At 39.4% G+C, this 15,967-nt stretch overlaps 1 protein-coding gene across 1 annotated transcript; it reads left to right on the top strand.

Moving 5' to 3' along the window:
* The first annotated feature begins 2,898 nt into the window (after positions 1 to 2,898).
* On the top strand, positions 2,899 to 15,583 carry cdan1 (codanin 1). The gene is made up of 28 exons (XM_085342370.1): positions 2,899 to 3,042; positions 3,556 to 4,217; positions 4,311 to 4,511; positions 4,845 to 5,035; positions 5,251 to 5,370; positions 5,464 to 5,542; positions 5,631 to 5,751; positions 5,927 to 6,036; positions 6,288 to 6,377; positions 6,500 to 6,575; positions 6,699 to 6,904; positions 7,055 to 7,196; positions 7,371 to 7,514; positions 7,711 to 7,877; positions 7,974 to 8,055; positions 8,229 to 8,318; positions 8,395 to 8,449; positions 9,447 to 9,583; positions 9,673 to 9,776; positions 10,142 to 10,291; positions 10,406 to 10,469; positions 10,631 to 10,709; positions 13,071 to 13,294; positions 13,524 to 13,631; positions 13,731 to 13,794; positions 13,907 to 14,118; positions 14,813 to 14,920; positions 15,044 to 15,583. The coding sequence occupies exons 1-28, from the start codon at positions 2,899 to 2,901 to the stop codon at positions 15,164 to 15,166; spliced, it is 4,053 nt and encodes a 1,350-aa protein (XP_085198496.1). The 3' UTR covers positions 15,167 to 15,583.
* Positions 15,584 to 15,967: the final 384 nt, after the last annotated feature.

The following is a 15,967-nucleotide window of genomic DNA, read 5'->3' as shown; positions in this document are numbered from 1 at the left end:
ATGACATATATCCTAACGGGCTTCAATGAAAGGGAAGGACAGACACTAAACAGTGTGCTGCTGATTTTAAAAGATAATCAGATTTCTTATCATGGGTTTTAATATTATTATCTCACAAGTGGTGTGTAGTCGTAGGATTAGTGTTACCTTCCAGATGAGATTTTTCTTTGTCACTTTTAACAGTGGCTCGCTATTAGAAAGTGTCATATTTATAGTAGCTTGTTGGGGGTTTTTTGTGGTTACACAAAGCCACAGACCAACAGAATAAAGCCAGCTGTTTTGTTTTATTTTGAAAGGTGAGATGGAAACTAATAAAAGCTTTGGTGTGCACTTGTACACTTCTCATGTCATGATATTGAATTGCTTATAAATACTTGACAGAAATTATTTATTGTGACTTTTGCTAATTTGCCCATCTGTCATTTTCACTTGAGTTGTTGGGATTTTTTCAATGGTTGATATTTTTGTGTTGTAATGTATGTCGTTGTTTTGAAATGTAACTGTACAGTCTCAAGGAAAGAATGTAACAAGCGGGAGTTTTGCATTGTATATACCTGTAATTATTTATGTTAATTCTATTATTTGTATCATATCAATGCCTTGTACAGTGTTTTTTTTCTTTTTGTTTTCAAATTATTTTGTATTTTATTTTTATAAACTGGTTACAAATAAAATACTCATTCCGCATGCAGAAAGAATTTTGTGACAGATTCCTGTTTATAATCCTGAAATGTTGGACACTGAGCAAGGATACGCATATTAAAATTGCTAATTTATAAAGTGCTTCTTTTTAATTGAAATAAAACCACTGGGCATTCAAGCTGTTGTTTTTTTGAAAAAGACAAAAAAAAAAAAGCATCCAACAAAACATAAAAAAGTAACTGAGTTAATAACATTTTACTTGCTTGTGCTTTTAAGGTTACATTGAAAATTAAAAACAAGTAAAAAGGGTTTATTCATTGTTTTGTTTTTCTAAATGGAAATGTGGAATTAGTCCCAAAATTAAATAAAATATATCACAATTTTTGAAGATTGCATTCAAAGTCAGCAATGCTGTGTGTATCTTAATACAATAAGATTTAGACTCAATCATTAAATAAATAAATAAATAAATATATATATATAGCTATAGACACCCCTATAGGAACATAAAAAATACACTACCAGTCAAAGGTTTGGACACATTCTCAATGTTTTTTCTTTATTCTCACGACTGTTTACATTGTAGATTCTCACTGAAGCCATCGAAACTGTTAATGAACACACAAGCAATTATGTAATAAACAAAAAAGTGTGAAATAGCTCAAAACATTTTTATATGTTTCGTCATGATTCTTCAAAACAGCCACCCTTTGCTTTGATTACTGCTTTGCACACTCTTGGCATTCTCTCGATGAGCTTCATGAGGTAGTCACTTGAAATGTTCCCAGAGATGCTGAGCACTTGTTGGCCCTTTTGGCTTCATTCTGCGGTCCATCTCATCCCAAACCATCTCGCCTGGGTTTAAGTCAGGTGACTGTGGAGGCCATGCCATCTGGTGCAGCACTCCATCACTCTCCTTGTTGGTCAAATAGCCCTTACAGCCTTGAGGTTTGTTTGGGGTCATTGTCCTGTTGAAAAATAAATGATGGTCCAACTAAAAGCAAATAGGATGGGATGGGATGGGATGACATGTCGCTTCAGGATGCTGTGGCAGCCATGCTGGTCCAGTGTTCCTTCAGTTTTGAATAAATCCCCAAAAGTGTCATCAGCAAAGCACCCCCACACCATCACACCTCCTCCTCCATGCTTCACGGTGTGAACCAGTTGTCAAATAAGGGCTGTCAGCTGTGTACCAACCTGACTTCTGCACAATACAACTGATGGTCCCAACCCCATTAAGAAGGCAAGAAATTCCACAAATGAACCCTGTCAAGGCACACCTGTGAAGTGAAAACCATTTCAGGTGACTACATCATGAAGCTCATTGAGAGAAGGTGGTCAACAAAGCAAGTGGTGGCAACTTTGAGGAATCTAAAATATAAAACATATTTAGAGTTTTTAGCATTTTTGTTTTGCTACATAATTCCATATATTTGATGTCTTCAGTGTGTATATACAATGTAGAAAGTAGTAAAAATAAAGAAAAATGAGAAGGTGTGTCCAGAATTTTGACTGGTAGTGTAGGTGTAGCGATTCATTGTAAGTTGCAAACATATGTAGAAATACAGTATGTGAGGCAAAAATACACTTCATGTGAGCATTTTCAACACACCCCGAGGTTTTCTTTTAATTTTTTTAAGTTGTAAAGTAGTGTTAAGGAATAGTTATTCAGGCTATTTGAAGAGTATTTAAAGCTCTTCTTTGAATGCTGGCTGCCCTTTCTTTTGTTTTCTGTCAACATGATCCCACATTTTTTCGGTAATGCTGAGGTCCAGGCGATGCCAGTCCGCGACTGATAGTGTTTCATTGTATGTTTTTACTGCACAGGCAGTGTTATCGGAATCATTGTCATGCTGAAAAGCGAAGACGTTGATCAATCAGATGTTTTCCAAAAGGAAGTGCATGATAGGACATGACTTTAGGATACTTTTTAGGATACTTTTCAAAAACTTCCAATTTCCTCAGGTTATTTTAAGGCAACACAGCACACCATGCTATGATTTTCAGAAAGCCCAGGAAACTATTACGCAACACCACTTTAAAAGGTTTTTGAGAAAGTCTCCCTCCTTGGAAGCGAAATATTAAAAAATGAGTGGTGACTCGAGATTATTTTTTTTTTGCAAAGGACTGTATTTAGGTTGTTATTATTAGTGTGTGGATGACATGTGAAAGCAGGCCCTTTTAACGGTCCTTGAATGACTCTTGAAGGCTCAGATGACAAACACACGTGGTTGGCACACGTAATTTGCAACACGCATGCGTACACAGGCTAACCCCGCCCCCTTTCCTCTCAGTTCTTCAGCCGCGCAGCGCTTGGCAAGAATGGCGGCTCTTTTGGAATCGCTTCTATCACACAAAGTGGATATTATTAAGGTGGTGGACTGGCTAAAGAGTGCAGGGGTAGGTCTGAAACGGGTAATACTATCACGAGAGGAGCATTTATCTGCGTTTTATCTCCGCTTACTTTGTTCTGTGTGATGACACAGCTCGTAACTAATTGTAAACAAAACTTTTAGCTGCTGTGCTAGCGAGCCACGTTAGCTGTAGATCAGGTCGACTACAGACAAGATGGTAGCTGTCAGCTTCCCTTTTTTCAGAAGAAATGTTTTCAGTAAAACCTGTCATAATTTACCACAGTTACTTAATAATTTTACTATTATTTTCATTCTCTTAAGACAGATGTGGGGTTTTGCCATAAATTAGCCAGCACGTTGTTAGCTAGGTTAGATAATAATTTTCTTAGGAGATTTAACTGTATCTATCCAGAAAATTTAATTGCGTGGATATCTACTATCTTGGGATGCATCTAGGATTTAATCGCGCTGATGATCTGAGTTATTTCATGGTTGATAGATGGTTGATGCGCTTGTCTCGATCCAATTTTCCAACACTTAAAGTCTCTTTCTTCAACAGGACGAGGACAAGCTGTCGATTAGTGAACTCGGGCTGACAGTTCACAAAGAGGAGTTCGTCCCTTTTCTTTTAAATTTTCTGAGAGAGCAGAGCAGTCAAGCACTCACCCATGGCCCCGCCACCCCAGCTAAGACTCCCAGCCGCCCTAGGCCTGCTGCACAGACCCATGTTTTCTCGGAAAAGAGGGGCTGCAAGTCTGCCAGTGGTGGAAATGGTACTCGGGCTGCGAGCCGCGTCCAGCTGTTTTCTCCTTCATTTGTGTCACCTGGACCTGAAGGATCTCACTGTCTGAGCGGGGTCACTGCCTTCAGCAGCCCCTCCTCTTCTACAACATGGAGCCCTGCTTCCAGGCCTTCAGGATCTGAGCGGCGTGGTGGGCAAAGGATCATGCTTGGGGACTACATGGTTTCTCCTCCTGACTTTCAGCACAGCCCTAGCTTCCAGTCCCAGAAAAGCCGCAAGAAGAGTGGTGGCAACATGTCATTGGGGGGGCGAGGACGTGGAGGGCATTATATTGATGAGACTGGGGGGAGGAGATCAGTAAGAGGAGGAGAAGGGTATGGTAGGATAATTGAGCAGGTTTCACCTCCATCTGTAGGTCAGCTCAATTTCAACAACTTGGAGGAGTTCCCTCCTGTTGGCTCCTCACCCATTTCTCCTGCGTGAGTCTGCACAAGTCTAACATAAGTAGAGTCGTAAATATAGATTTGAACATGTAATTTTCAAACAATCTGACCACTTCTGTTATTCCTCAGGGCATCTAAGCCAACTAGAAGAATAAACCCGACACCAGTAAGTGCAGAGCGGCCACGCTCTAAACCAAAGACCTGCTTCACTTCCACCCCGTTCAGTAAACCATCCAGCCCCCTGTCAGGAGTAGTGCCACTCGAGGGGTCGATGACAGGGGGCAGTTCTCTGAGTCTGCAGGAAGAAAGGGAATTGCTTAAAAAGGAAAAGTAAGTGCACTTTTCCTCGATTTGGTCAAACAGATTTGAGTGCATTGTGGGGAAAATGTGTTTAGTTTTTGGATTGGCCAGTAATCCATGTCTGCTAGTGGGTGCCATATTACTTACAGATGGGTAATATTTTGCTGTGTTTTACAGGGAATGATGGAAGTGTAATCCATATTTTGTTGGTAATCGTCTGTACACTCTGGATTAGAGTAAAATTCCCCTTCAGGTTCTTATATGTATAACAGTCTCAGCTGTTTTTGCACCAGCTGAAGTATCTTTTTTTCCACATCTCAGTTTATCTTTGTAGTTTTATGATCAGGAATTTCTTGTTTTTAGGACAAAGCGTGCCCAGCAGGTCGGCTCTCCTCAGCCGTCTTCTTTGGAACCATGCACCCCTACCAAGACAGTGCTTAAAACAGGATCTAAAGTTACACCAGAACAACAGACAACTTGTCCTGAACCATCCAAAGTCACTTTCTCCTTGGAACTGGATCTTTTGGTTGAGCTGTATAGTACCTGCATCTCTGGTAAATGACCACAAGGTGGTGATCATTATCTAAAAACAATTACATGAGGATAAAATGAACTTGTACAAACAATTTTGCTAGATGAAGAACAGCTATTAGTAAATGCCTGTCAACAGGTTTCTGTTAAGTAATTAAAGAGTAATTAATAATGAAAGAAATTTAAAAAAGACTAAACACATTTAAATTAGTTAAAAAATTTTTTTATGTGTTTTCAGAAAACCTCGTACCAAACATTTTCCTGGAGCTCTTCTTTGTGATGCAGTTACTAACGTCTCGGTCCCCTCACACTCATGACGATGAACAGGAAAGTTTGTGTGCAGCTCATTCACACTCAGGTGTGCAGTCACGGAATATTACAAATACTAGGATTGCATATTTGCGTGTGTGTGTGTGTGTGTTGAAGGTCCCGATCTGTTTCAAATTTTCAGATATTCTCGAAAGATGTTATTTAAGACTAGTACACAATTGTGTGTATTTTGCAGTGAAGGTCCTGGAGAATCAGTTTCAGTGAGTGTCTTTTGTTTTCTCCACTTAACCGACTCCTCAACATTCTTAACTTTTTGACTCGTAACCATGTCTTCTTGTAATTTATCAGGTTGGTAGCTCATTTGGACAAGTGCACATTGCGACTGCTGGCAGAGAATGAACGGGTGGCATCTTTCTCTCCACATCTCAGGGACTTACTCACTCAGGCCCAAGATAAAAGCACGGCCAAGGTAACAGAGTTGTATTGTACAGTTGATGAAGTAAATGCAAACATTTATTGTGTTTTTAAATCTTTCCCAGTGCTGTATGCTATGTTATTAACATTACTACCAACCTATGTTGTTAATCCAGATTCTTATTTTGACCCATCTTCACTTAAAAAAAAATAAAATGAATGTATTTCAGCTCTCTCCTTCAGTGTCCACTTTCATCCACTCGGTCCCTTTCCAACCTGATACTGACAACCGGTCCAACTTTAGCAGTGACAAGGCTTTCCACATCTTCAAAAAACAGAGGTACATTTCTGCTTTTGTCCATTTTATAGAGGTGAACTGCTTTAAATTGCAAACGCAATGTTGAAATATTATAGTTGGATAATTTGTAGATTTAATTGTGAGATGAGAAACTTTTCTTGATTGTTTGGTGAATTAAGGATTCAACTGAAATAAGTTGAATAAAACCACTGAATTAATTTTATTAATGATCAAGTATATTTTTTCCATTCATCAATTATCTTAATCACCTGATTCTTTTGTTCTTCTCACAGAGATATTTTTTATGAGGTGCTGAGAGAGTGGGAGGACTTTCACAAGGAACCCGGGTGGAATTTTGACACTGCACTTGGAAATAGGATCAGGTAAGTCCAGTTAGTTACAGCAGTGTTTTATTTATTTATTTATTTCTCCCCCTCATGGTCAGGAATTGGGTGAAATTAAGGATTTCAATGTAATAAAGGATCTTTTTCTGTCTTTACTTCAGAGGAATGATGAGTCAGATGACTTCTGCAGGAAATCATTCTCATTTTGCGCGTCTGTTCCTGAAGCAGCTTATTCAGGTAAATCATACATTTTAACAAAAGCTATCTATCTCATTGCAGAAGTTGCCACCACGTGACATTCTTCTTACTTGGCCCAATAAGGTCTCAAATTGACCTTTTTTTTTTTTTTTTTTCCTTTAGATGTGTAAAGGTCCCCGAGTGAACAGCACTTCTGGAGATGCTCCTGATGCTGACTTGTTAGGCATGTTGGGAGCTGAGGGTCTGGGGCGCCTGAAGCGTCTTGAAGAGCGTCTCATTCAGCCTCACGGAGTTGTTGGCCCGTGCTCACCTCCATCTTTTCCTGGTTACCAAGAGTTCTTCAGGGACTTCCTGCAGGCTGCTAGCTGGTGAGACAACAACATTTAAGTAAAAAGATAACAGCATAATAAATATTAAATTTCATATAAATTTCCTGTGTTCTTACTAGTTAAACTTTTTTCTTTAATTTTTTTTAATGGACTATGTTGTTATAATCTGTTTTGTATATTGTGCACTAGCTGCCAGCTGAACCAGCACCTGCAGGATAGCTTGTGCCAGCAGCTACTCCAGCTGGACGAGGTGTCCATCCTGAGCCCTCCTGCTTCCATCTGTGAGCGGGACAAAGAGGAGGAGGAGGAAGATGGAGACATGGAGCAGCAGGTATTTTGTTATCTGCATCTGCAGCTCTTGTGGGTGTTTTGTTAAAATGCTTTACAGCTGTATTTTCCTTTTTTATTTGAAGCAATGTATTTTTACCTGGAGAGCTCATTTTCTTAAACCTGTCCACTCTAAGAAGATGAGCTCTTATGCTGTTTATTATTTCATCCTTTTTAGGACGAGAAGCAGCGGTTCTCCTCTGTGTTGCTCCTAGCTCGTCTTCTAGCAAAGTTTCTGGGATTCATTTCCTTTCTGCCTTACCAAACATCCGAGAAGCCGTCCAGAGAAATACAGGATACTGCTATAGCCCTGCGCAGCAAGGTGACGAAACAAATACTTATTGCACCAAATGTTCAGGCCTGTTTTTAAATGGTGTATGTAAAAGTCAGAAGTAGTTTCAGTTCCTTTTATTTTCTTCCTGTACATCTGCAGTACAGATATAAATGTATATTTGATGCCATGCTACTTTTTTTTTTCTTTTTCTTTCTTTCTTTTTCTTTCCCTCTTGGTCCCACAGAGTGTTCCAGTGCTAGATGTGTGTGCTGTGTTGAGAAACAGTATAAGGAGAAGGCACACCATCCTCACTGTTCCCTGGCTGGTGGAGTTCCTCTCCATGCTAGACTTTATCGGCCCTCGGCTGCTCTGCTACAGGACCACATTGGGCACACTGCTTCTCCTATATAGGTTTGTCTTCATATGCATGCATGTAAACTAGTTATGACAGTACAGGTAAATGGTATGTGTATATAGTAAAATAAAAAGTCTCCTGTTTGCTTGCAGGAAACTGGTTCTTGATCGATGTGAAGAAATGTGTTACCTAAATAAGCTACTGATGGTGTCAGTATTAGGCTGGCTCTTTCAGGTGAGTTACAATGTGTAGGCAAGATTTGTTTTTTATGTAATGGTTTATACAGTGAGCAGCAGACTCACCAATCATGAATCAAAGATCTATTTAACACTTTTATGATGCCTGAGAATAATATTTATTTATACGTAATGCTAACATGTAGTTGAACTTGTGTTTAACTTGTGTAGATTCCAGTGATTCCAGAGGATATTTTCTTCACTAGTGAGTTTACTGAGGTTGCCAAGGTGGAAGAAAGCGACATAAATGTGGCAGGGCTTGTAAGTGACAAACTTTAATAGGTGTTTGTCCATAAAACGACTTGTTTTTATATGCTTGTTAATTATTTTTTTTTAGGACTGTATTCCTCTGGTGGATCAGCAGCTTCTTTATACTTGTTGTCCATTTCTTGGTGAGTAGAAATGTGGAATGCTGAATGTAAATCTTATGTTTAAATTGGGTTTAAGGGCACTGTATTCTTATCTTAATTTATAGTAGCTGTTTATTTCTGCATGCCTTAATTTAGATGGTTTAATAGCCATATTAACATTGGAGTCTTTACCTTCCCCTTTATTACTGAGATTCATGGGAACAAGGAGTCACAAGTTTGGTACAACCAGCCAGCTGATTCGCACATTCATCTACACGTGTATGTTTATCTGTGAGGTTTTGATCTTTTTTTTTTTTTTCTCTTTTTTTTTCTGTTCAGTGTGTTTTTTTTACTGGTAGTAGCATTAAAAAAATAATACTAATAAAATGGATTGTCTCACAAAGTATTTGAATTGCAAGAAAGAGTGTCTGTCGCTGGCTGTTACAATTACAGTAAAAATTATTACAGTGAATTACTTTGTATGTTATCAGTCACTTTCTTGGCTTTTTATAGAGTTTCTCTTGGGCTGGTTATGAGCTTTTTTCATAACAAAACTGCTTTGTCATTTCATCTGTAGGTTCGAGGCTGGTCCTCACGTTATTTTTGTGTCTTTTAATTTGCATATGGGGAGCTGGGTTGTTGGACTAGCATGTCCTTTTCTTTTGGTTAAAGTGAAGCTCTGTCTTGAGGATGGTAATTTCTTTTTTTTTTTGTTGTACTGGTGTGATTATTCTTAACCATAGACACATTAAATTTAAAGTCTTGCATCTACAGGACTCAATCTTTGCAGGATTTTTTGCCCTTTGATTGGATGCAGAGTAGCGAGTGCAAGAATGGCACAGTTCTTATAGGTTGTTTGGCCTTTTGTTTAGTCATTGGTGGACTCGAGTTTCATTAAGAAGTTTGAAAAATAAACCGTCCTTTAATCAGAAACTGCACAGCTTTGTTCACGTTTGCTCAACACGTTCACCACAGATGAGCCAAGGGACAGCAACACGCGCTTTCTTTAGATAAATCCATCTTGTTTTTATTCATTCAGGTGAATTTCGTAAGCTTTTGGCTGCCTTTGTGTCCGGAAGCACAGCCAAGAGCGGAGGAATTATCCGCAAGATTACTCCCACGTCTGCTGAGCTCAAGGACATGCCAGCAGCTCACAGGTCACAGCAGAAACTGCAGGTGAATAACCAAGCGGCACAGCAAACAGGACTTTAAATGCAATAATTCCTGTGTGTGGGGTATTTAAATCTGTTGCTTGAATATGACAGGTGGACCTCGAGCAAGCCTTCTTTCACAACCAGCCTCCATCGTTACGTCGCACTGTGGAATTTGTAGCTGAGAGGGTTGGATCCAATGCTGTCAAGCATATGAAGTGAGTATTGTGGAGCTTTCAGAGTAAGCTGGTTTTTAAGCCACTAGATTGCAAATTAACTGCAGCTTTCACATCCCTTTGTTTTTATTTAACCTGCCTTCCATTAGATTATCCTTTTCCAATTGAAAGTGACTCTGAGAATGGTTTGTAATCAGCCTGCAGCTTTGGTTGGTTGCTTACCTAGGAGGCTAGAGACTGTCCAACAGCTTGTTTTACAGCACTTCAGTGGCAACTGCTGTAAATTTACCACTCTGTGTTTAAATGTTATATAGATATCTGCTCAAGACTTACTAAGAGCATCGTTGTTATTTTATTTTAAATGTAATTTTTCTACAGTTGTGTTATTCGTTTTGGGCTTCCCGCAGGGCTACCTTAGTAAATGAGTTGGTGGGACGAGGAGAAAAGATGCTGAGAGACGGACTGGGGTCGCCAAACTCAAATCCATCAAAACTGAATGACTCCATTTGTGCTCAATTGTGTGATGCGGGATTGGAGGCTTTGGCAAGAGCCACCAGGTACGAGAGCTTATTTTACAAGCGCCCAGCCGTTTTCTTGTTACGTGAATAGATTTGATTGGGAATTATTACAAGGTGCCACTTTCAGTTAAGAAAACACCCTCTTGCTTGCAGATTTTGCTGTGAGAAGAGCCCTGAAGCCATACGAATATTGCTCCCTCATGAGACTTCGCCTACTGTAAGTCCAAGAATACATATTTGGTTTAAGAAAAAAAAAGGAAGCAGAACATAAGTACAACAAACTACAGCAATATAGAGTTTTAGCTAATAAAAGAATTTTCTGAGAAACCTTTGTGGATGAGTTTGGAATTGGATATTTACACTCGAATTTCTACGCAGGTACTCGCCACTTCGGAAAACATCACCAAACGTCTTGCAACAGAAAAAGCCTGCAGCTGGCTTTCGGCTAACATTACAGGTAATTAATTAAAGGGATAGATCACCCAGAAACTTAAATATAGAGCTGTTTCAGATGTGCATTTTCTGCATGTCTGCAGAAGAAGATTATAATTTTTATTTATCTATTTATTGGAAGGAGATCCAATGACCGGTTGTTCATTTTATTTACTTTCAAAAATCTTAGCTTATACTTCAACAGACACAGACAAAATGTAATGTCATATTTATTCTAGAGAGGCATCTAGGGATGGGTATTGATAAGATTTTAACGATTCCGATTCCATTTTCGATTCTGTTTAACAATTCGATTCTCTTAGCGTTCTCCTTTTAGCTTAGAACTTCTCTTTGAACAAGATAGAAATTTAGGAGTAACATGGCCTTACAAACCCAACAGTGAGATCTTAAGAGATCCACAGCCTACGGCTCTTCAATGGGGTGTCACAGGGTCCCCAGGAAAAAAAATTGTAAATGTAAAATAATAAAATAAATATTCTTCAGTAGCAATTACACAAGAATATCCAGTAATGTCCCTGCCTACAATTAAACACATTCACTTACCGAAAATCGGGGGCATCTGCTGTGGCAAATGGGTGCAAGCCTTTTACCACAAACTTAGTCACTGCTCGGTGACATTCGTCTACCCTGGCCTGAAAGGAGACGCTACCGGTAGACTGCAGCGAGAACTGCCAGCATCTGAGCCAGACTCTGTCTGTCTCTCTCATCATGGTCACCTAAATGCACAGTAATGGCAGGTTTTGTAATAAGGCAGATCGCGCTAACATAATATGCACTGTTAGTTGATTATTTACCTGCCGCATTAACGGGAGAGGACGTGCAAACGTTACCGCTGCTGCTGGGTTGAGATTCACGAGTCCGGAGCGGAATTAAAAACACGACATTCATTTAAGGTCATCGCGTGTTTTGTGAGCAAATGCTTTTGCATATTCGTAGTGTTTCCTCCCTTAATTGAAATATCTACTTTGCAAGTATTGCAAGTTGCCCTGTTGTCATCCGTTCTCGTAAAGTGTGACCAAACTTTTCAGCGTTTGAGCCGCTTAGGCGCCGTGTTTCCTGCCAGTTTTGCAACTTCAGCCAACGAAGTTGCAAAACGTTCCGCAACGTGGTGATGTAATTCGGGGCGACTAGAATCGATAAGGGAATCGTTTGCAAAAATGGCAAACAACTCCAAGGAATTGAAACAATGGGAACCGGTTCTCAACAAGAACTGGTTTTCGTACCCATCCCTAGAGGCATTTATACACTTGTGTTTAATTTGATGGCGGCAACATGGGGGTATGGCAGCTGGGGCGCAGGGAGCAAAAGGCTGGGAAAGTGAGTGGTATTGAAAAGGACACACCTGGAAGAAAATCTTTCAACCTAATAGGTTAACTGAGATTGACCTTTGGACCCTCAGGCAGCACTGCATTTAAAACGGGTATGATTCTTGAGTTTAGGAAGAGTTCCAGAAAACATTACGTGGGGAATTGTTTACAGACAGGTGGACCTCGAGCAAGCCTTCTCGAAGAAGCCATATGTGAATATAATCCAGAGAACATTTTGTCTTCTCTGAGCCAAAGCTAATTTAAAATGGACTGAGGCAAAGTGGAAAACTGTTGTGTGGTCAGATGGATTAAAATTGCAATGAGGAGAAGAGAGGGAGCATCCAGTTTGTCATTAGTGCTCAGTTCCAAAGGCTGGATCTCTGTTGGTTATGGGGGTGCATTAGTGTCCATGGATTTTGCAGCTTGCACAGCTGGAAAGGCACCATCAGTGCTGAAAAGTACATACAGGTACATCAGTCCCAGGTAGGAGATGGGGTTGATGAACTGTTTTTAAAATATGATGCACAGTGATTATGTGGCCCTATCCAAACTTTTTTTGGAGACGTAGGCCTGCCACCCAATTCAAATGACTTTTTTTTTTTTCTTTTTTTTCTTTTTTTTTCCTTAAATTTTACATTTTTACAAATTCAAACAATTTCTTCCATTTTTCTTTTTTAAATGTTTAATTTTGAATAAAATTTCGGTTTATAAGATTTGCAAGTCTTTGTGTTTTTGTTTAACTTTTTAAAAACAGTTTTGGGAAGTCCCCACTGGAACATGAATGCATTGATTGCTTTGAACTGCTGAATGAATGTAAATGAAGGAAAGGCTGAATTTTATGGCAGGGCAGTAGTTTTGCAAGCTTTTTGTGCTCGACTTAGGCCTGTTTTACTACTAACTAAGCCTCCAGACTAAAGCGTACAAAAACATTGAACTGACCTCAAACTCTCTGTGATGCCGGTATTATTTTAAGAACATAATTTCCATTGTAGATGAGAGAAGCACTCTCAGGATATCTAATTTCCATAAATTTCTCATTATAATTCTCTCTTATAAAGCACTCGTAAGACGGGAGTGGAAGAGCAGGTATGACCGCGTGATGAAGGCTCTTGGTAGTCCACCTGCTCCAGACTCTGATGTGGACAGAACTGTGGCTGAGCTGGTCCCTCAGGAAAAGTCACAAACTCCCAAGAGGAAACAAGGAAGTGAGAGAGTGATGTCCTGTCCTCCCCACTGTGACCACAGTGCTTCACTGCCCTCTGACATCATCGTTGAAATGAAGGTATTTTTATTTTTTGTGTTAGTACTTTGTCCAGCAGTGCTTTGTAATAACAACATTTCATTTGTGATTCTTTTCTCTTTTTTTTTTTTCCCCACTATGTCACACAGTTTACTGTTAAATCACGAGTGTGCCTCACCAGAATGTTAGAAAGTCCATGTAATAAATAAGATCTTAAATATGTAAAAGTCAACGATATGTCTGAACTCAAAGGGTTTAATTTTTAATGTAGGAACTGCTGAGCATCGCTGTTGGCCCGAGGACTGATAAGGAGCTGCCGACTGGCTCTCAGCTCCTAACACTGCTGCAAAAAGTGGGAGAAACATTATCCTGCAGAAAGGTGCGTCAGAGAGAGACGAGTGTCATAAAATTACACCGAATTTACTGATGAGTCGTTTCCCAGTGTTAATTACAGTCTTCCTTCTTTTTTCTTGCTTAGTTTTTGAATGTACTGTCAGAGCAGATGCTTCTGAACTGTAGTGTCCTACTGGCCTGCAAACTGGGTGAGATTTTAAGTGTTTAACTCTCATCATTCAAAATTGCTCTGCTTCTTAAATGTAAACATTATGAAACGTCCTTGACAGACCTGAGAATGTGTTCTGTGTATCTGTTCAGTGTCGGCAGAGCTCCCGGTGCTGCCTCTGTCAGAGTGCAGCGGACGTGGCGGGGATGCTGTTGGTAATGGTTCAGGGTCAGAGCCTCCTGTCACAGCGCTGCTGGAGCAGCTCGCTGAGCTGTGGGAGAAAGACAGCTGTTCCTCCGCCCCCATCCACCTGCTCTTTACCCCACTTACAGTCACTGCTGTGCTGAAGGCCAGCGACACAGAGGTATGAATGATATAGATGTATTAATGATCATAATATGACAGTCAAATTGAACATATATCAAACTTGTTATACATGTCCTTGGATAGATCCTAAAAAAACATTAGATTGAGGTGTGCAACACACATCGTTTTATTTTTTTTAATTTTTTTTTTCCTTTTCAATTTCAATGTGTTAAAAATCTACAAGACTGAACAGTGTCGGCAAAATGGAACAGTTCTGTTGATGTTTCTTTTCTTGAAAGTTTCTTTACTATAAATTGTTCAAACCTACTCGCCTAAACACTTATAGCATGTTTATACTGGATGGAGACTTTATTTATTTATTTCCTTCCTGGATTCTTCTTCTTTGACTTATTTTCACTGCTTCTCCAGTGGATTTTAATACTCCTGCTTTCCAGTCTGTCTGCTTTCTAGAGTAAACAGACTGGAAACAAGGCCGAGGGGAATGACATGTGAAACGGTCCCTGTCTTGAATTGAAAGATTTGGCCTCCAGCATTCTCCATCATTTTGAATTCTTCCTCTTTTTTTTTGTTCAGTTCTGTCAGGCCCAGTGTTCCTTAAACAGTTTTATTTATATACATATTTAAAAATGTAACCTTTTTCTATAACCTCTAATTATTTAATTTAAGGTCATTTGACACTGAAATCTCTAATTTTCTGCAAATGTTTTTATTATTTTTGTTGTGTTTTTTAGAGGAAGAACTACCGGTTTGTAATTGGAAGACTGGTGGACAGAGGATTATTGAGTGAAGAAGAGGTCAAATCCCATTGGAAGAAGCTAACAGAACTGGCCTTACCTGTGGTGAAGCTTCATTTTCTTGTCATCTTGTATAGCTTTGGAATTATTTCTTAATACTAATGATCTGACCTCTGGCTTTTTCTGCTCTCCTGTTCTAATTTTCTTGTCATTTTTTTTTCTCTTTAGGAGCAGATAGCGAATTTTCAGCTGAAGTTAAAGACCGTGAAACCCGTCTCACCTCTGGCGGAGTTACAAAGCCACATGGACATTCTGCAGGTCTCACATCAGACAGTAGAGGGAGCTACATGATAGCAATAGTACTATCCAGTTTCCCCGCCGCAATTGTGTTTTCGCCACAGTGTTTAATGTAACATCTGCTTGTGTTGTTCAAGAGGTACACAGTTCTGAGTGACTTCTTTTTGCTGACTAGCTTTCTGCTTCACAGACCGTCAAAGAGAGTCAACAGTCAGCTTTGCAAGCCTCAGGCTTAGGTTCTGTAGCTGCAAACCGAGAACTAAGGTGCCAAGTAGAACCAGAAAACCCCGTCAGTCAGGGGTAACATCTATGGACCACACAATCTCATCTTAGATCCAAAGGAATTTCCTGCAGGCAAACCTGGATTGATGCTTGTGTCTTTAGGCAAACAATAAACAAAAGATCGAGACGATGCATAGATTGGAGTCATAGTAGATTCACGCTTAAGACTGAAGAAGACTGGGCAATGAAATGGGGAATTTTTGCATAAAAAAAAAAAAATTGCGTTATTAATATTTATCACGTAAAATCTATAACAAATACTACAAGTTTCAAAATTAGAAAAGTCACGTTTGTGTAAGACACATTGTTGTCTTCATTTCAGTATAGCACTTTCACTCTGCTGTTGACCGCTTCACTAGTGACTGCGTCTCTTTCATAAATGCAAGCATTTGTGATCATGTTTTTGTTCATGTTGAACAAGCGCCCTACTCCCTGCTGCTTTTAAACTGATATTCTTTTTAATGTTGCCGCATAGTTTAAATTCTAAATGACAGTGATGTATTCAGATTTAAGTGTTTATTGTGTATTATCATGTTTGCAATGAGTAACATACAATTTCGTAATGAAAAAGAA

The sequence above is a fragment of the Diplotaxodon limnothrissa genome, linkage group LG19 (assembly GCF_057381915.1).
Source record: "Diplotaxodon limnothrissa isolate DT_005_m linkage group LG19, D_limnothrissa_male_GT1.1, whole genome shotgun sequence".
NCBI lineage: Eukaryota > Metazoa > Chordata > Actinopteri > Cichliformes > Cichlidae > Diplotaxodon > Diplotaxodon limnothrissa.
Note: the sequence above shows the minus strand (reverse complement) of the source record. Positions and strands in the feature narration are given on the sequence as shown.